This window comes from Chrysochloris asiatica, unplaced genomic scaffold (genome assembly GCF_000296735.1).
Source record: "Chrysochloris asiatica unplaced genomic scaffold, ChrAsi1.0 scaffold00004, whole genome shotgun sequence".
NCBI lineage: Eukaryota > Metazoa > Chordata > Mammalia > Afrosoricida > Chrysochloridae > Chrysochloris > Chrysochloris asiatica.
The window spans coordinates 13,541,905-13,562,488 of record NW_006408522.1 but is presented as its reverse complement, the minus strand read 5'-3'; the positions used below and the strand labels follow the sequence as shown (position 1 = coordinate 13,562,488).

The 20,584-nt window shown below is 38.4% G+C and overlaps 1 protein-coding gene across 3 annotated transcripts in view; it reads right to left on the bottom strand.

Annotated features, from left to right (window-relative positions):
• Window positions 1-20,584, bottom strand: part of ALDH1A2 (aldehyde dehydrogenase 1 family, member A2) — a 134,336-nt gene that overhangs the window by 50,028 nt on the left and 63,724 nt on the right. For 2 of the 3 annotated variants that reach the window (XM_006831604.1, XM_006831606.1), the window contains exons 5-7: window positions 8,977-9,038; window positions 6,660-6,788; window positions 6,422-6,535 (exon numbers count right to left, since the gene is read on the bottom strand). In XM_006831604.1, coding sequence (XP_006831667.1) covers window positions 6,422-6,535; window positions 6,660-6,788; window positions 8,977-9,038 — 305 coding nt within the window. The remainder of the gene's footprint in view (window positions 1-6,421; window positions 6,536-6,659; window positions 6,789-8,976; window positions 9,039-20,584) is intronic. The other variant, XM_006831605.1, reaches the window with a different exon arrangement.

Here is a 20,584-nt window from a genome sequence, read left to right as displayed (position 1 = left end):
GGGACCATCAAGGGAGAAGAGCCGAGTGTGGGACCCTATCCAGAGAAACAGGGATGCTACAGATGGAGGCAGAAACAATGACGTGGAGAGATCGAGTGGCTGGGGACTCTAGATTCATGGAGGGAGAGGGGCTGTGTGCTGGCGGCCGGGGGGCAGGTTCAGGCTTGCAGGGTATACCCTTTGGTTGTTTGAATGGTTATAGATTTCTACATGCTTTGGTGTACATCTAAAAAACAAAAACAAAAACCAAAGCATGAGGGAATAGAAGCAACTGCTGTTGAATGATGATGCATGGAAGGGATTGTAGTCATTTCAGTGAAATGAAATACGATAGTTTCATTGATGAGTGTAAAGCTGATGTTCTCCCATGTAAACTATCATTCAATTCACAATTAAAACTTAAAAGATGAAAAGTTAGTGGGGGTCTTTACACAGATGGAAGATGATATCAAAAGGAAACTTGGGCCACTTAAGCAAGTGGGTAAATGTAAAACAATTTTGTTATTTCATTTTAGAAAATGTAATTGATGTTTAAAGCAAAAATGTACAGCATTGTGATTATTACAATAAATGTTTCATTGGGTATATAGCATATGTAAAAGTAAAACAGCAGACAACAAATAATGGTGAAAGAGCAATGTTATAAGATGACTATGTTACATGTGAAATAACATAATACTATTAATGACAGAGTTGATTCATATCCATATTGTAAACACTAAATCAGCCACTTAAAAAGAGGTATAGGTAGTAATTCAAAGAAACAAAGGATGAATACCAAATGCAATACTGGTGTTGTTAGGTGCCGTCAAGCATATTCCAACGCATAATAACCCATGTATAATAGAAGGAAACACTTCCTGGTCATGCACCATTCTTACAACTGGAATACTAAAACTACTCAATTTCTACAAAAGAAGGCAGCAAATGGGAAAAGGAACAACAACAACAACCAAATAACCAAAGACAGATGGGACAGATACAAAACAAAGACCAAGACAGGGATTTAAACTAAACTAATTAAATTAGATGCTGAACTCTAGGAACAACAAAAAGGACAAACACTACAGAATACATATTGTATGAGTCCATTCATATTAAATTCTAGCACAGGCAAAATTGATAAAATGAATCAATTGCAGCCTGGGGCCAAGAGTGTTAGCTGCAAAGAGATATGAGAGATCTTTTTAATGCAATGGGATTGTTTTATATGTTGGTTTAGGTGGTTGGTACATAGGCATACTTTTGTTAAAACCAATCAAACTGAAACTGATTCAAAATGTATTTCAGTTTGTGTAAATTGTGCTTTCATAAAGTCATCTGAAAGGTTTAAAAATAAATCAAAATGGCAAAATAGGGATTTGAATCCATAGCAACCTGATAATAGTGCTTGTGTGGCTACTGACTGATTATATCACTTTGCTTGGCTTGGAAGATTATGCTCCATCTATTCAATCTAACTCGAAAATGTTACATCCTTAGAAATGAATTTAACAAGAAATTTGTAAGACCTATGTGATAGTTACGATTTTATGTCAACTTGGCTGGGCCAGGATTCTCAGTGGATAAGAAGTTAAGATATAGTTATTACCTCCATGATGAAATCTTACATGACACAATCAGTCCCATGATATGATCTGATGTGATCCACCCTAACCTGATATAATTTTCCAAAGTATTGAACTTTCTCATTTCTGTGATATTAATGAAGTTGGATGCATTTACAGGATTAAGTTGTATCTTTTCCTGCACTGGGAAGCTCCTAAGGAAAGACAGGTGCCAAGACACATGGATACCTCCAAGGAATGTTGGACCTACAGATGCTGAAAGAAGACAAAGACCTTTCCTTTCTTATGAGATGACGCTCTGAATTTGGACTTCTAGCCTCCTAAACTATAAGAGAATACATTTCTGGTTGTTGAAGGCATCCATTTGTGGTATTTCTGTTACAGCAGCACTACAGCACTAAGACAGAATTTGGTACCAAGAGATTCGGATGCTATTCTAACAGGTACTTAAAATGTGGAAGCAGTTTTGGGATTGGATAATGAACAAAGGCTTGAAGAGTATCAAGCTGCCTAACAATAAAACTTTAGAGTGCCTAGAAGAAACTATTGGTGGAATTATGGACATCAAAAACAATTCTGATGAGGACTCAGAAGAAGTGATGAGACCTGTAGCCCTGGAGATGGCACAGATGGTAAGCAGCAGTGGCAGAGAGACTGCAGCAGCAGAACCAGGGTATCAGCACAAGAAGGCACAGCAATGACCCATAGAGCAGGAGAGCTGGGCACCTTCATGCATACGGCTTCCTGGTGGAGTGGGTGCCTCTGGGCACTTTGGATAATGACACAAGATCAGGTCTGATCACATCAAATCATATCATGGGGTTGATTTTATTATATTAGATTCCATCAAGGAAGTGATAAACTGTATGTTACTGTTAAGCCACTAAGAATCCTGGCGCAGTCATGTTGACACAAAAATCTTACTATTACAGTCTACCCCTTTGTCAAATTGACACCTGTAGCTAGCTTGTTAATTCACGTGTGGTGCTGTAAGTTAATGTGCTGGACTGCAAAGTTTGAACTGCAAGGTAGGTGGTTCAAGTTCACCAGCTGCTCCTCAGAGACTCTGTACAAGGTCACTATGGTTCAGAACCGACTTGATGGCACTTAGCAACAAGTCTGCTTAACAGGGAAAAATGTAAAAACCTCTAATGTGCCCATTAATAGACGATTACTTAAATAAACTATGATATACTGATACAACACTATTCTACGTAGCCACTAAGCAAAAAAAAAAAAAAAAAAAAAAGAAAGAAAAAAATAAGTGTACAAGAATAGCCAAAAAGTTTTGAAAAAGCTAAATAGGAGGTTATCTTCCTTACTGTTATCACAACGCATCTTATAAAAACCAAGTAATTATGTAGTCCGGTACTGGTGAAAGAATTGTTATTAAGAGCTGCTGAGTCAGTTCTGACTCATAGCGACCCTGTATTGGACTTCCAAGGAACAGCTGGTGGGTTTGGACCATTGACCTTGTGGTTAGCAGTCTAGTATTTATCCTATAGCACCATGCTAGGACGTTGGTGAAAGAGTGGACAAATATGAGTCTTCAAACAGAAACTTTAGAAATTTATCATATAACATTATACTATTTTCAAATGAGTTACAAATAGGTAAATTATTTAATAAATACTATTGAAATAGCTGAAACTCATGTATAAAGAAATAAACATACAACTACTCTTTCATTATATAAATAGATTTCAACCATATTAAAGATTTAAGCAAAAACAAAACCGTAAGAGTACTAAACGTAAGTGCCCTTTTCAGAACACTTAAAGAAAAGATTAAAGACCATTTGTATAATCTTGAGGCAGTTTCCTTAGGATAACATAAAACTCAGAAGTCATTAAGAAAAAGGCTGAAAGATAATATAAAGTTAACTCTTAATGCATGGATGTTGTTAAATGCCACTGAGTCAGCTGCTACTCATAGCGACCCCGTATAGGAACGCAAGGAGTGGCTGGTGAGTTGGAACTGCCGACCTTGTGATTGAGAAACGACCTTTGTATCCAGTGCTTTATCCCACAGGGCCACACCAGGATTTATTATGCATGGCAAACAACACTATAAAGAAAGAGACCCCTGAAACAAGAAAACAAACTGGGAATAATACTTGCAAATTCTTCACCAAAAAATAAAATTTTGATGAACGTAAGACAAAAGATTGACATACTTAATTAGTACATAAACAGATCTTGGGAATCAAACCATCACTCAAACGCATTCTTGGTGAGCAAGTTAAAAGTATAAATGCCCTTTTATTTGGCAGTAACACCTCTAGAAACTTCTCCAAATGAATATCTGAATAGCATATATGTGTGTATATATATACTTGAAGGATTTTTATTTCAGTAGTCCAGTGTGGCACTGTGGGTTAATGCACTGGGCTGCCAAGTCAGTTTAAACCATAAGGTTGGTGGTTCAAGCTCACCAGATGCTCATCGGAAACCCTATACTGGGTTGTTATGGGTCGGAACCAACTCTACAGTACTTAACAACAAGAAGTCTGCTTAACAGGAAAAAATGTAAAAAAAACCTCTGACATTCCCACTGGCAGAAAATTACTTTAATAAACTATGATATCTGATGCAGCCCTATTCTACATAGCCATTAAAAAATGACAGAGAGATGCAAGAGGATTTCAACTAGTTTGTGGAAAAATTGAATAAAAAGATAATGGAAAATTTCCACACATTTTTAAAAGCTCCCTCACATAGGTATTAAGGAGCTCTGTCTGGTAGCGTAGTGGTTACGAATTGGGCTGCGAACCTCAAGGTCAGCAGTTCGAAAATACCAGCTGTTCCAAAGGACAAAGATGAGGCTTTCCACTTTCGTAAAGATTTACAGCCTCAGAAACCCTGTATAGGGTCACTATGAGTTGGAACTGACTCCACAGCACACAACCACCACCACCACCATATAGGTATTGATATGACTTGTTGTCCGTCATATATTTTATGTTCCCGTTTTAATTAAAAATTAAACATTAGAATTATCTGAACTGACTCAGTAGTGGTCATTGTTTAGTTGACTAACAAAGAGGGTTCATGCAGAGAATCACACTGTAAATATTTCATTTTAATATTAAACATAAATATGTGCATTCATCTTCTAATGTCGTGATACTGGGTGAAAGACATCTTTAATAAATATGGGTGTACCACATTGTCATTTCTGATTATACCGCAATTACAAAATAGTGCTTAAGATTTCTAGTTTTTTATTTCTTTAAAGTGTTTGTTTGCAAAGATTTAAATTTTACCACCATCTTTTACATCTAGACTTTAACAAGTCTTTTAAATGCATCTGACTTATTTTATATAGAAACAACAATTCCCTTTTCTCACTTATATTTCAGTTTATATAATTCAATAAATCACAGAATTACTATAACAAATGCAATAGGAATAAGGCTGCGTAACAAACAAGAGTAACTCTCGACAGATATTAAAACTCAGCACTCTAATTATAAGTTTATAAAAATTGACATTAAAGTACATTAATCAATTAGCTTATGAGTTTTTAAACCAAGTACCATGAACTCTGAATCAACTAGTAAATTCCAGTCTCTAGACTTACACTGTCCAATATGACAGCCACTAGCTACTTGTGGCTACAAAGCATTCACAATATGGCTAGTCTGAGTTGCTATAAATGTAAAATGTAAATGTAAAATACACACTATGTTTCAGACTTCATGTGAAAAGAGAATGCAAAATAGCATACTAATATCTTTACATTGATTATATGTTAAAAAGGCAATATTTTAGAAACAGAGTAAACAAAACGTTATTAAAGTTAATTTCACTTGTATCTCCATTTTTCATTATGGCAAATTTTCAATAACATATATGACTCTCCTCTTTCTTTTTGACAGTACTGTTGTATACCTGGCAACATTCTTTGATCAATGGTGAAGTCATATAGAGGTTTGACCTAAAACAATCAATCAGATGTTCACAACAGTTTGAAACTACCAGCCGTTTCTCAGGGTCGCTATGAGTTGTGACTGACTCCACGACACACCACCACCACCACCACATCATGGAGTGACATTTTATAAGCAATATTTCTAAGCAGACTATCAGGGGTTAGCAAACTGTGGCCTATGGATCAAATTTGACCCTGTGTCTTATTTCAGTACAGTCTACGGAGCTCTGGTAGCATAGTGGTTATGAATCGGGCTGCGAGCTGCAAGGTCAGCATATACATGTTTTCAAACAGTGGGAGAGGGGAACGAATGACAAGAATATTTTGTGATGCATGAAAATTATATGCAGTTCCATTTTAAATGCCCATTAGTAAAACTGCGTTTGAGTACAGCTATGCTCATTAGTTCATGTACTGTCGATGGCTCCTTTTGTGGAACATGGATAGAGTAGAGTAGTTGCAACAGAGACTGTCTTGCCCATAAAACCTTTACAGAAAAACTTTGCTGACCTCTCCTCTCTATCATGCCTCAGGCTCATAGGGAATAAATAGTTCGTTACCAAATAATGAGAAGGGAGAGACTAGTTTGGATTTCTTGTTTCTGCCATTATTGTCCTTAAAAGAAAAGTTATCTGGACATGGACAGTCTCTTCTGAGACGGTTTTTATACAGATGGTGTTACAAAAATGCTTAGAGATCTGTGAAATCAACATGCGCCTTTGTCTTAAAATTAAGCTGTGTTAAAAAAAAATTAATTAATTGACCTGTGTTCTATGATGCCAGTGTTGTCTTTTGAAGGCTTAGAGACTCACTGCTACTGAGCTGTCTAGTGGGTGTTATTTTCCGTTTTATTTCAATGCCCATATCCCTCTGTGCCTTCACAGGACTATTTCTCAGCTCATGGTGTCTCAGGTACCTACCTCTGTGGAACCTGTAAACGCAATCTTGTCTATACCAATATGGGAAGCTATTGCTGCCCCAGCCGTTGGCCCATATCCTGGCAAAATATTGATGACTCCCGGAGGAAATCCAGCCTAAGAAAACAGAGTGGGAGGAAACATGACTTGTGAAAACTGATGCAGCACGTAAACTGGATATGCTCGAATAGGCCCCAACTAGAAGGGAGTCAGAGCCACTCCTGAAGTCAGTTTCTCTTACCTCCTTGATGAGGGCTCCCATGTAGAGCGCGCTGAGCGGTGTTTGTTCTGCTGGCTTAATAACTACTGTGTTACCACAGCACAGAGCCGGAGCAATTTTCCAGGCAAACATCAGCAGGGGGAAGTTCCACTGAAAGAAAAAATCCAAGTTTGATAGATGGAAAAAAAATTTCCTCCACGACTTTGTTTTCAAGCTGTGACTTTTCAAATTTCTTGGACTAGTTCTTAACATAAATCTGGTCCACCACAGAGACAGAAGGTTTGGATTTCTAATTACCCCATTAAAAATGGAAGTGCACTGACTTTGAATATCTCCCCATTTCTTTCTGTTCAGCAAATTATTCTAAGACAGCTAGCTAGCTACCCAACATAGTGAAGGGCAGTTTTTGTTTTTTCTTTATTTTGGTTTCTTATTGCTGTTGTTTTTTATATTTTTAAAATTAGACTCTGTGTTTAAATATGAAAACTTCTTTTTACATTTGGTATTTTTAAACCAGAATCTTCACTCTGGTATGAAAGCTCTTCAAGGCAGAAAAACCAGAAGAGAAAATCTGAGTAGAGAATTAATACTAAGGTATTGCCTTTTCCTTATACACAGGTCTTATCACAGAGGAAACCTGGCGATGCAGCGGTTAAGTGCTCAGCTGCCAAGCAGAAGGACAGTGGTGTGTGCCCACCAGTCACTCCAGCGGATAAAGACAAGGCAGTGTGCTTCTGTAAAGATTATCCTCTTGGAAACCCTCTATAGGAGCCACAGTCAACTTGATGGCAACGAGTTTGGTTTGGGGGTTTTAATGTCACAAAATGTACATGGTTACCAATATAAAGTGCATCAACCGATAACTATGCAGAAATGTTTAGTTTCTCTCTTTTCCACTGCAAATAAGCTAGTAGAGTCTAACATTTATGTGAGTATATGAGTTTTATGCCTAAAAATGCTTAAACTGTCTTCAAAAAGACATTAAGCTTGCATTGTCATAAGTTGAGGCATGAGTCTCAGTACTATCAGGTGTCACTGATAATTTCATTAAGAAAGAAAACAGAAATCTTGGTCCCCAGGCCCTCAGTTCCTGACCACAATGTGTTTCTGCCTGAAGCATCTCAGCTGCCATCCTTGAAGGCCTCTTGCTGGCCCTGGCAAGCTTGCAAAAATATACAAGTGTCTTGCCTTCACCAAACACCCAATTTCTTTTCCCCTTAGTTGTTTATAAACTTGGGAGTCCACAGTGATGTTTTAATTCCATCTACAGTATATAAATCTTAGAGCCCAGTAATTGAGCTGGAGCTGGCTGACAAGCAGCTCTTGCCCTGTCAGTGAGAGCTGTAGCTTCCAGAGTCTGGAGAAGGGTAAGGCGAGCAGGTTTGAGTCCTTAGAATTGAGGTAATGGAATCTCACCTCTGCCCTGACCCAAATAGAAGTTTCTGAATGGTTTAGGAGTACAAGAACTGAAACCACACCTCTTACTTTACTTTCCAATTCTCTAATAAATTCATAGTCAACTCGGGGCTTATGGATCAAATAAAAGCTATTAATACCAACCCCAGATCTTTGTTAACCACCACCCAAGATTATCTTGAATTATTCTCCTAGATTTTGGAAAAAGAACACTTCTTGCTCTATACTGTCAGAGTTTCATTTGAGTCTACCTTGAAATCCCTGCCAGAACTGTTATCTAGTACTTTTAAAAGATTCATTGATATTTTGTATAGTGCCAAGGGTGTGCACGAGAAAGAAAAAAAGACAACATTTAATGTTCCAACTCAAACACGAAGCCCTGCATCTATTTCCCTTTACAAGATGCACAACAGCCCGGCATGGTTTCAATTATGAGCGTGACGTTAATAGTACTGCTGTGTCTTCATAGCATCTTCTATCTTGATTCTTGTGAAAAGAAACAGTGGGAAAGAATGGGATTAAAAGACCATATAAAATAATATGCCTGGAAAGATGGTGAGTCATAGTTCTGAGAAATAAACAAGAAAACATAACAAAGCATTCATTTTCCATAAGCAGAATGGACATCCATAACCAAGTGCAGGTTATTAATACATTGTGCTGTGCTGTGCTTTGCTTATTTGAATCATGAGAATTCCATGACTTGAGAACTCAACTCCTGGTAACAAAGCTGAAACCCTATTAACCTGTTCAAATAAGCATGTGCAGGGAGGCTGTTAAAGATATGTCAACAACATGAGCTCAGTTCTTTTTCTTCTTTCCAGTAATGGAAAACACACATCACTGAAGTCCATGTTTTATGTGTCTTTAAGAGAACTGATTCAAATGAAAATAAATATGAGGCGAGAGGAGATACACTCACGGGGATGATCTGTCCGCACACTCCGATGGGTTCATGTCTTGTAAAGGTGAAATAGTCTCCATCTGAAAGAAATGAGCATGGTCACTTCAGAGAACTTAGAAGGAAAAAAAAATGCAGATACAGGACTTTGGTGTCAACAAAAAAATAGAAATAAAGTTGAAAACCATCTCACTCAACTGTGCTTGGAAACTGATAAAAAAGTTATAACTTGGCATAGGGTTCTCTGGGATATGACCCCCAGAATCCCAAACAGAGTACTGAGGAGGCCGCCACTAAGGTAGAAATAAGGGGCAAATTTAACACTCAAAATCCTCTGGGGAGAAAAAAAAAAAAAGCAAGAAACTTCAAACAATTAAATTCTATATTAAATCTTTAAATAATACCTGTATTTAAAACAATTTATTTAAAAACTGATGTGCCTCAAAGTTAGAAACAACTGTATGAAATATTTTAAACAAAAACCAAGTAAAATTCCACTGGGTACATTTAAACTGTTGGGCAACAGGAAAACATGAGTAGAAAAAGTGAGAGCTGCTTTGTAACTCCATCCAGATGTGAAAATGCACTTCCTGGGTACTGGTGGAACATGGGCATGTCCAGGGCAATGTAAAGAGGACAAAACTCTACTTCAAAGAGAACACCATTCATATCCTAAAGCCTCCGTCCTCATGCTAACCATGGAAATGAGGACAGCTCTGTAGCCCTAAAGGCTAAAAGGAAAAGAGTTTTAAAGAAATTTAATAACTTTTTGTTTGTTTTCCCTCAAAGGCACTTAACAACTGTTCATAATGGAGTGCTGGATATGACTGCTGGATAAAACGGCTAAAGACAGTCCACTGTGTTGTCCTGAGTTGTCCTTGGAGGGAAAACAGGCAATTCGGATGATTACCCAGGTGGTCCAAATCAAATTATTTTTAGGAAAAGATCATTACTTTTATCCAAGTTATTTAAATGGATAAATGAAATCACCGTTGAATAGCATGGTTTTAGCAATGTGACCTTTTGTTTTCAGTATTAGGTAGGGTCTTTGGGGTTTCCCTCTATTGTCAATGTACTGCCATGTAGTGTTCATTAGTATCTGTCTTCTCTCTGGACAGCAGTCTCCTCAGGAAAAGTGAAGATCCTCAGCTAGAATTCAGGAAGAGTATTATTATGGATGGAGATGAAGTAGGGGAAGAAGGAGTGTGTACAGGTTGGGGAAGAGAAATTATATGAATTATTTAGATGGTTTATCATTGTCTCTTGTTGTTGTTAGGTGCCATCAAATTGATACCAACTCATAGCAACCCTATGCACAACAGAACGAAACACTGACCAGTCCTGGGTCCATCTCATAATTGTTGATACTCCTGAGCCCATTGCTATCACCACTGTGCCAATCAGTCTCATTGGGGGTCTTCCTCTTTTTTCTCCATCCCTCCACTTTACCAAACATGATGTCCTTCTCCAGTGGTTGGGCCTTCCTGATAATATGTCTACAGTATGAGAGACGTTTGGCCACCCTGGCTTCCAAGGAGCAGTCTAGCTGTACTTTATCCAACATAGATCTATTTGTTCTTTTGGCAGTCCATGGTACTTTCAATATTCTCCTCCAACACCATAACTCAAATGCATTAATTCTTCTATGGTCCAGCTTCACTGTCCAGCTTTCACATCCATATGAGGTTTTTGAAAATACCATGGCTTGGGTCAGGCGCACTTTAGTCCTCAAGCTGACGTCTTTGTTCTTCAACACTTTAAAAAGGTCTTGTGCAGCAGATTTGCCTAATGCAATATGCCATTTGATTTCTTGACTGCTGCTTCCACGAGTGTTGATGGTTGATCCAGCAAAATGAAGTCTTTGACAACTTCAATCATTTCTCCATTTATATGGATGGTGTTTATTGGTCCAGTGGTGAGAATTTTTTTTTTTTTACATTGAGATGCAACCCATACCAAAGGCGGTGGTTTTTGATCTTCATCAGTAAGTATTTTAAGTCTTCTTTGCTTCAACAAGCAAGGTTGTATCGTCCACATATTGCAGGTTGTTAATGAGTCTTCCACCAATCCTGATGACATGTTTTTCTTCATATAATCCAGTGTCTTGGATTATTTGCTCAGCATACATGTTGAATAAATATGGTGAAAGAATACAACCTTGACGCATACCCTTAACTATTCGGTGTTCCCTTGTTCTGTTCGAATAACTGCCTCTTGGTCTATGTACAGGTTCCAAAATTAAGTGCTCCAAAATACTCTCACTTCACAATGTTGTCCATACAATGTCTCTTTACATACCTAATGTACTAGCTTTTACACACAGAATTTTTCATGAATTCAAAATTACATATTTTTTAATTTCTAAATTAAAGGTCTTCTTCTCTCCCCAATGTCTGTTTTTCAGTCCCTCTTTCCAAAACTGCTGTAAAATTTTCAAAATATGTACTTTTCATATGCATGTATATATAGCATCCTTTTATCCTTGCTTTTCTTTTTTGTTTGTTTTATACAAACAGAGTCACGTTATTCTTGCTATTTGCCCATACTTTTATTGAATAAATGCTGCATCTTATTTTGCAGGTTCAATAAACAAAGGAGAGTGCTACTGTAAACTCCATTTTAGGTTATTATAAGTAATGCTGTGATTATATCTTTGTATATCTATGGAATTGGTGGTCAAGCTGTATGTGCATTACATTATTTTGATAAATACTGCCAATTTACCTCTCATAAATGTTGACGATATATAACATTAACAACAATTTTTTTCGTATCCTCTTTAACACTGGGTTTTCCAAACATTTAATTTCATCCAACCTGGCAGGTGGAAAATCGCAACTAATTTGGATTTTTTTAAAATGATGGTTTCAGTTTCATTTCTTTTCATGTTTACTGGTTATTTTCAGTATTTTTTCTTCAGCTGTCCATTGCTATTTTCTCTATGGGGCTGTCTTTTTGCGTAATGATTTGAAGATCCCCCGATAAATCAACAAAAAAGGGAATAACTAATAGTTTAAAATCAGGAAAGGTATATGCCAGGGTTGTATCATTTCAATACTTATTCAATCTGTATGCTGTGCAAATAATCTGAGAAACTAGATTATATGAAGAACGTGGCATCAAGATTGGAGCAAGACTCATTAACAACCTGAAATATGCAAATGACTCAACCTTGCTTTGACAAAAATCAAAGACTTAAGTATGGACTGCACCTCAGTGTAAAGACAACAAAAATGCTCACAACCGAATCAATAAATAACATTATTATAAATAGAACAAAAAAATAAGGTGGCCAAAGACTTCATTTTGCTTACATCCACAATGAACCCTCATGGAAGCAGCAGGGAAGAAATCAAATGGTATACTGCATTAAGCAAACCTGAAAAGAAGTGACTCTGAAGCCCTACTGAAGACTACGCTGCAGACTCTGAAGACTACGGTGCACCTGACCCAAGTCATGGTATTTCCAATGGTCTCATATGCATGTGAACGCTCGACAATGGATAAGGAAAACAGCAGAAGAATTGATGCACTTGAATTATGGTTTTGGTGAATAATACTGAAAGAAATTGCCAGAAAACAAACCAATCTGTTTTGGAAGCAGTATAGCCGGAATACTCCTGAGAAGTGAGGTTGATCTTTCATACTTTGGATATGTTGTCAGGAAGGACCAGTCTTTGGAAAAAGACATTGTGTTTGGTCAAGTGAAGAGCCAGAATAAAGGACCCCAGCAAGTTGGTGGACTCAACCTAACAACTGTGGGCATGGGCAGTGACTCATTCTGTTGTGCGTAGAGTTGCTGTCAGTTGGAACTGACTCGATGGCATCTAACAACAAACAGCATTTGTATCAAGGAAATGAAGACTTAATTGTATGTGTGAAAAAGAGTGAAGCTGATTCACTGAGGATTTGGTGCGTGGGCAAAGAGAACTCCCACAAGCTCAAGTATCGTATGTTATAAAGGATACACTACAGAAAGCAGCATGCTCCCACGCGTGGAGAGCTTAGGACCAAGCAGCTCTTCTCTCTTCATCTAGGCAGAGGAGACTTGAAGGGCTGCCAGTATCATTCTGCTTTCTTCTTTATACTTCAGATGATATACAATTAGCAGTCCTCTGCCTAAAACAAGAATCACAGCCCATCTTTCTACTTCATATGTTAATAATGTTCTCTAAACACAGGAGGAGAACCTAAAAGGTGGTTGCCTTCATTTCTTCTGCTTAGTGCTATAAGCTTGATATGACAAAAAAGCCTCAGCCCAAACTCAGAAACTCCATTTGGGACTGCTATGATTTCATCTTCTTAGTGAACATGAAGGCATCAACTCAGCAAGAGAGAATTCCTAAAAGATACCCGAAAAATATTGTCATTATTACCATCTGAATGAATTGATAGGTTAGAATATGACTATGATGGAGAAGACTAATGAAGAAATGATATATCAAACCAGGAATACTAAGCTGCATGTTTGATGCCTTACTGTAATTTTATCTTACAATAGAGATGGTGTTCATTAGTATTACTTATTTATTTACTTCTCATTGGAGATCCTGAGAATATTAACCTAGGAGTTAGAAAGGTTTTCATGAAATGAATTTTTTTATCTTTCTGACTAATTTTCACATAAAAAGATAAAAATACAGAGTAATAGAGGCTGCCCTTATAACGGGGTTTATTTTAAGACTTAGCCAGAGACAACTTTGTTGATGTGTTTATATGTCAGTGGTTTCAATGGACAAAGCAAAACCTGCAAAATCGGTATCTGTGTAAGGTGGAAACTGGAAAACTACCACCAGAGGAAAACTCAAACATTTCCCTCTAAACAAGGGGTAGAAAACAGGTAAGACCATCAAAGACAGAAAGTTTGCAAGCCCTGGAAAATCAAGGCAATTTTGTCATGTTCTGTTCTGATTTTATACTATTCAATGAACTCATTTTATTTACGTTCTTAAGTATTTCAATTTCCCTAGAATAGTTTACAACTAATGAAAAATATGAGGACTTATAATTAAATACATAAGGTTGCTAGTCTTATGGTCAGCAGTTCGAAAGTACCAGCTGTTCTGTGGGAGAAAGACAAGGCTTTCTGCTCCCATAAAGATTTACAGCCTCGGAAAACCTGTACAGGGTCACTATGAGTTGGAACCGACTCCACGGCACATAACAACAACAACAACAACAACAACAAATACTATATTAGGAGCTCAGGTAGCATAGGAGTTACGAATCGGTCTACTAATCTCAAGGTTAGTAGTTCGAAACTACCAGTGGTTTCACGGGAAGAAGATTAGGCTTTTTGCTCCCGTAAAGATTTACAGCCTTGAAAACCCTACGCAGAGTCACTATGGGTCGGAATCGACTTGACGGCACTTAACAACAACAACTATGAAGACAGTTGAACTATGGGACAAATGTTACTAAATGTGTATCATATGATGCCATTTCTAGAATTGTCCTAAGAAAAGCCTTTGTCTTAGAGATGAGCCCTAGTAAAACCCTCTTGTGCATTTGTAAATGCTGAGCATTGTTCTGTGTTCCTTGATGGGGGTTCACCAAGCTAACCAAGAGAAAATACTGAGAAATTTATCAAATATGGACTTCAAGAAATAGCTCCTAATTGTAATACTAAGAGCAATTCATCAACTGGAGTTAAAGTTACACACCTAAGAACGTAAATAAAATGAGTTTATTTAATAGTATAAACGTTTTCCAAGCTCTATTCTGTGTACAGAATTACCTTTTGAGGACATGATAAACTTTTTGACAATCTCAATTTTAAACAAAACAACTGCATCAGACTATTCCATCCCTATGCATTCTGACACCAAACAGGTCTCACTGAGTATTTAACGTTTAATAATGATAACCTCAGTAAATGCTTATATAAACACTAAAACTTCACATTGGTATGAAGTGGTACTAATCCGATTCTTCCCAGGAGTCTGCTGGTAGCGGCCAGTAAGCTGAATTGCACGTTCCTGAGTCTGTCAGGAAGATGTCTTGGCCTACCACTAATCTGTTATGGATCTTGAAGAAAAGTCAGCTGACTTTTCTGGACCTCAGTTTCTTTGTCTGTAAAATGAGAGTAGCCTTAGAAGCTCTAAGGTCGTTTCTAGTCTTAACATCTTAAAGAAACTTCACAGTCCCTGTCACCACCAATTCAAGTCCAACTAACCACCAAGGCCCCTTCTTCTCTGGTGGGCAGAGCCATCAGCTCCTCCCTCTCATTCTGACTGAACAGAAGATTCTGTCAGGCCCACTCTCCACTGACACAAAAACTGACTACAGACAAAGATCTTCAGACCTGGGTCACTAACTCTGTGCATTTTAACACTACTCTTTAAAAGGGCAATTTAGAAGGGGCTCAGTGGATAAATAAATACTTACAACCTAAGTAGGTTTTTAATCTTTACATATGTGATATGGTGCTACAGGTTAATGCATTGGACTGTAAGGTTGGTTTGAACCACAAGGTTGGTGGTTCAAGCTCACCAGCCACTCCTGGAAAACTCTATGCAGGGTCATTATGAGTCGGAACTGAGTTGATGGCACTTAACAACAACAACATCATAAGGGCATTTTATTTGGTCAGAATTCAACTTAAAGCATTGGCTACGTTTTCTCTGCTTGTTGTTGTTGTTAAGTACCATGGAGTCGGTTCCAACTCATAGTGACCCTGCACAGGGTTTCCGAGGCTGCAAATCTTTACCGGAGCAGAAAGCCTCATCTTTCTCCCACAGAACAGCTGGTAGTTTTGAACTGCAGACCTTGAGGTTAGCAGCCCTATTTGTAACCACTACGCTACCAGAGCTCCTTTTTCTCTGCTTACATACCATGAAATCAATAAAGTGAACACTGTTACAGGAGAAAAACAAAGGTAATGCAAATCAATTAAGCTCCATTTTTCTATCTTTAAATTAAAAACAAGTCTTGCTTCTTCCTTTACCACAGGGAGATAACAGACATGAAAGAGGCAGGTGTATAAATACTCTTTTGATACAGGATAAAAATAATCAAAAACAAGGAAAACAATATTTCCTCTGCAGGGCAGCCATGATAGTAGAGATAATAAAATAATAACAAAGAAAGGGTTCAATATATCATAGTCATGATTACTTCTAATCATAATTAGGGCCTGCCATAGCAGGAGTCCTGGCGTGGCGCTGTGGGTTACTGCACCAGACTGAAAAGCTGTTTGAACTGCAATGCTGGCGGTTCAAGCTCACCAGCTGCTTCTTGGAAACCCTACACAGGGTAGCTATGGGTCGGGATCAACTCGATGGCACTTAACAACAACAACATAGTAGAAGGTCAAAGCATGGGATCTGTGGCCACAGAGACTGGCTCCTTTGGGTATCATGATGGAAAGTAATGGACAGTGTAAAAGGAACGACATCAAGACCCCTGTGAATCAAATTGGGATTGCCTAATTTATAATGACATCCAACTATGGGCCTTGAGTAAACTAGAGCAGAGAGCAGGGAGAGGCTCCCCACTCAGGAGAAACAGCTGTCCGATGAATGGGTCAAAAGTGGTCTTTCTCCTCTTTTCAAACATTCTAGAGGAGGTTACTCCTTCACAGAAGAAACAGATACCTGCCTTTCCCAATCCATTATCCAGTATGTAGTCAAAGCACTCTTTCTAAAATGCATTTCTGATGAAGACACTCATTGATTCAAAATAATTCAGCGATCCATCATTGCTTACAGAAAACACATAGGCCCAGATCTGTATCTGGGGATACTTTCAGATCCACTAGCATACTGTGCTCTCTTCCTTACACACTCTGCACAGACTATGACCTGTGTTTAAGATTCCCTATTTCCCTCTTCACTTACTTGCATTTCAGGTATCCCAGCTCCTTCTTTAGGAAGCCTTCCTAGAACCCTGGGTCCCACTTCAACCTTACTATTGGCTGAGTCTAATGACTTGTTGGCTTGTTTGTTTCCCTTAATATTCTATGAACATCTTAAGAGTAAGAGACTCTTTCATACACACCTTTATATTCCCAGGGCCTAACACGATGTCTGTAACATAGGAGCTGCTCAAAAGTATCTGTTGAATAAGTGAGTGAATGAAGGAGAGACTGAAGTTGATGCATAACAGAGAAGGTAAATCCCAAACATGAAATTTGGGTGTTTTACAAGGAAGTGCATGATATGCAATAAAGACCTCAAAGTTAAAGGACTTCTTATATTCCAGATTTCGCTGTGGAGATTTCAAGTTTGTTGAGACAAAGTCAGGCTGATATTAAATTAGGGAGTTACAAATGATAAACACAAATGAAGTGATGGACTGAACACTCTTATGAATGAATAAGTTAATAATTATGACACACACACACAGCTTGCCATTTTCCTAGTATTCGTTCCCCTGGGGCCCCCCTGGTTTAGTCTACCAGCTAAATTCACTCAGCACTGGACAAGCCAAAGGAGCCGCTGGTTGAATTCATGGTAGCCCACAGGTAAGTCCTGTTTCTAAATCTGAAGCAAAGATAAAAATTGGCTTTCAAGTGCACATTTGTCTCAAACATCTTGAGGCGCCAGAGTTAGGCCACTTACACCGCAAACCTCAGCCTCCTAGGAGGTCTCCTGAAAGAGTTCTTTTCACAGAGAGTCCTGCCAACAAGATGTGCTTCAGGACAATTAGGGAAACAAGAAATCATTTAGGGCTTAGATGAATTCTCTCTTTCTCAGGATCTCCAATGAGAAGTAGATTTTAAAAAGTAATACTTATGAACATCATCTCTACTGTAGGATAAAATTACAGTAAGGCATCAAACATTTTCAGAGGTTCCAATAAACTGTTATATCTAAGCAGGGTCTTTTTTCTTGAGGAAGAAGAAGAAAGCCAAGACACTGTTGAATTAAATAGAGTTCTATGTGCACAGTTTTTTGTTTTGTTTTGTTTTTTTATCCCCTTCTGTTTCACCTTACTTCTAAAGTAGTTGTAAATATTTTTTAAAGAGACTGAAATGCCTGAAATATATATGTTGTTCTAATGAAAAGGCATAGGGAGTGGGAGGCAAACCAGCCAGGCCCTTGATCTTATTAATTTACCCTTCTTCACTGAAATAGGAGAAGCCAACCTAAAGCTGACAGATTTCTGGTCTTTAGATAAAGACATCCTTCCTAAGCCATTCTAGTACCACATAGAGATGCTATCTCACTCAAGCCATCCCCAGTCCTGCAAGAGATGCTAGAGAATGGAGGTCCTGTAATATCCATAGGCTAGAATTCAACTAACATTCTGACATTTTCTAAGAACACTCTTCTCTATCCTACTGAGAATGAGGAGAAACATCTGGCTGGTAGGAAAGAGAGAATATAATCAGAAAACCATTTTCAGAAGGCTAATATTCCCATCTATGCCAAGAAACTTGTAAGACAGCTACCTGGCCAACGGATTGGAGGAGATCCATATTTGTACCCAGTTCAAAGAGAGGTAACCCAACAGAATGTGGAAATCATAGTACAATATCATTAATATCACATATAAGTAAAATTTTGCTAAAGATAATTCAAAAACGGTTGCAACCGTATATTGACAGGGAGCTGCCAGAGGTTCAAGCTGAATTCAGACGGGGACATGGAACTAGGGATATCACTGCTGATGTCAGATGGATCTTGGATGAAAGCAGAGAATACCAGAAAGATGTTTACCTGTGCTTTTTTGACTATGCAGAGGCTTTTGATTGTGTGGATCATGACAAACTATGGTCAATATTGCGGAGAATGACTCTGCTGGAACACTTAATTATGCTCATGAGGAACCTGTACATAGACCAAGAGGCACTCATTTAAACATAACAGGGGACACCGAATGGTTTAAAATCAGGGAAAATGTGCATCAGGGTTGTTATTCTTTTGCCATACTTGTTTAATCTGTATGCTGAGCAAATAATCTGAGAAACTGGATTATATGAAGAAGACCGTGACATCATAGTCATGAACAACCTGTGACATGCAGATACGACAAGTTTGCTGGCTGAAAGTAAAGAGGACTTAAAATGCTTATGAGGATCAAAGACCACAACCTTCAGTATGGGTTTCACCTCAATGCAACGAAAACAAAATTCCTCACCAATGGACCAACAAATAACATCATGATAAACAGAGAAAAGACCAAAGTTGTCAAAGACTTCATTTTGCTTGGATTCACAATCAACATCCATGGAAGCAGCAGTCAAGAAATCAAACGACATGTTGTACTACATTGTACATATTGTACTATACTATATATATTTGTAGGCAAATTTGCTGCACAAGACCTCTTTAAAATATTGAATAAAAGAGACGTCAGTTTAAGGTGCCATGGCATTTTCAATAGCCTCATATATATATGAAAGTTAGACAACGAATAAGGAAGACTGAAGAAGAATGGATGCATTTGCGTTATGATGTTGGAGAAGAATATAGACTGCCAGAAGAAGAAACAAATCTGTGTTGGAGGAGGTATAGCCTGAATGCTCCTTACAAGCGAGGATGATGTGACTTTGTCTCTCATACTTTGGACATACTATCAGGAGGGACCAGTCCTTGGAGAAGGGTATCATATTTGGTAAAGTGGCGGGTCAGAGAAAAAGAGGAAGACTTCCAACAAGATGGACTGGCAACAACAATGTGCTGCATAACAACAATTGTGAGACTGACAGGACTGGACAGTGTTTTTCTGTTGTGCATAGGGTTGCTATGAGTCGGAACTGACTCAGTGGCACCTAATAACATCAACAACAGCAACAATATTCCCACATGTCATCATCACTCATGGAAGTAATTTTTAAATTGTCCTGTGAACGTTTTGTCTATTCTCTGACCCTTGTCTGTTCTCCCTACAACTTCTTCCCTCGTTCCCCCATGCCTGGATTGGTGGTGTTAAGTACCATTCAGTTGGTGCCAGCTCATAGAGGTCATGGTTAGTTGAGTGTGAACCACTGACTAGTGGTTAACAGTCCAGTGCTTATCCTATATCGCCACATCAGGACTCCATGTCTAGATGAAGAATTCAATAGTCACTTCTCTTGCTTTGGTCTCTGCATCCTCTCCTTGCTAATCTAGGCAGAGGGCCAGCAGTACATGCATCACCTAGAAGCTGCTTAGAAATGCAGAGTCTCAGGCCATACCCCAGAATTTGCAGTTTTAAGACTACATATTAAAGGTCAAGAAGCACTGCTCTAATTCACCTGCACTATCAGGCAAACCACGCCCTTTTCTGTTAAATTGATACTCCTGAGCCTATCTAACAAGACCTTAACTGGGGTAATCGAAAGTACTCCGCAGCCTTTCCACTCTTCCTAGTACACACTCGGGTGGAAAGCAGCCTGTTCTCCAGAAAGCACAGGTAGAACAAGTGGCACAGTCCTTAGCGGCTTCCACTAGCTACTGAATAAGCATGCATCTCCTTCCCTAGGTCTACTCCTCGCTACCAGCATCCTCATTGTGCTTTCAGCTGCTCCCTCTCTAAAATGCTAGCTCTTCCTCCCAGGAGCTAAAGTAAATCCTTTACTGAACGACTAAGAGTGTAGGCTCCAATGTCAAACTTTTACTCTTCTGCTTTGTGATTTAGGAAACCTACTTAACTTCTTGAATCCAGAGGTTCAAGCTGGATTCAGAAGAGGCCGTGGAATGAG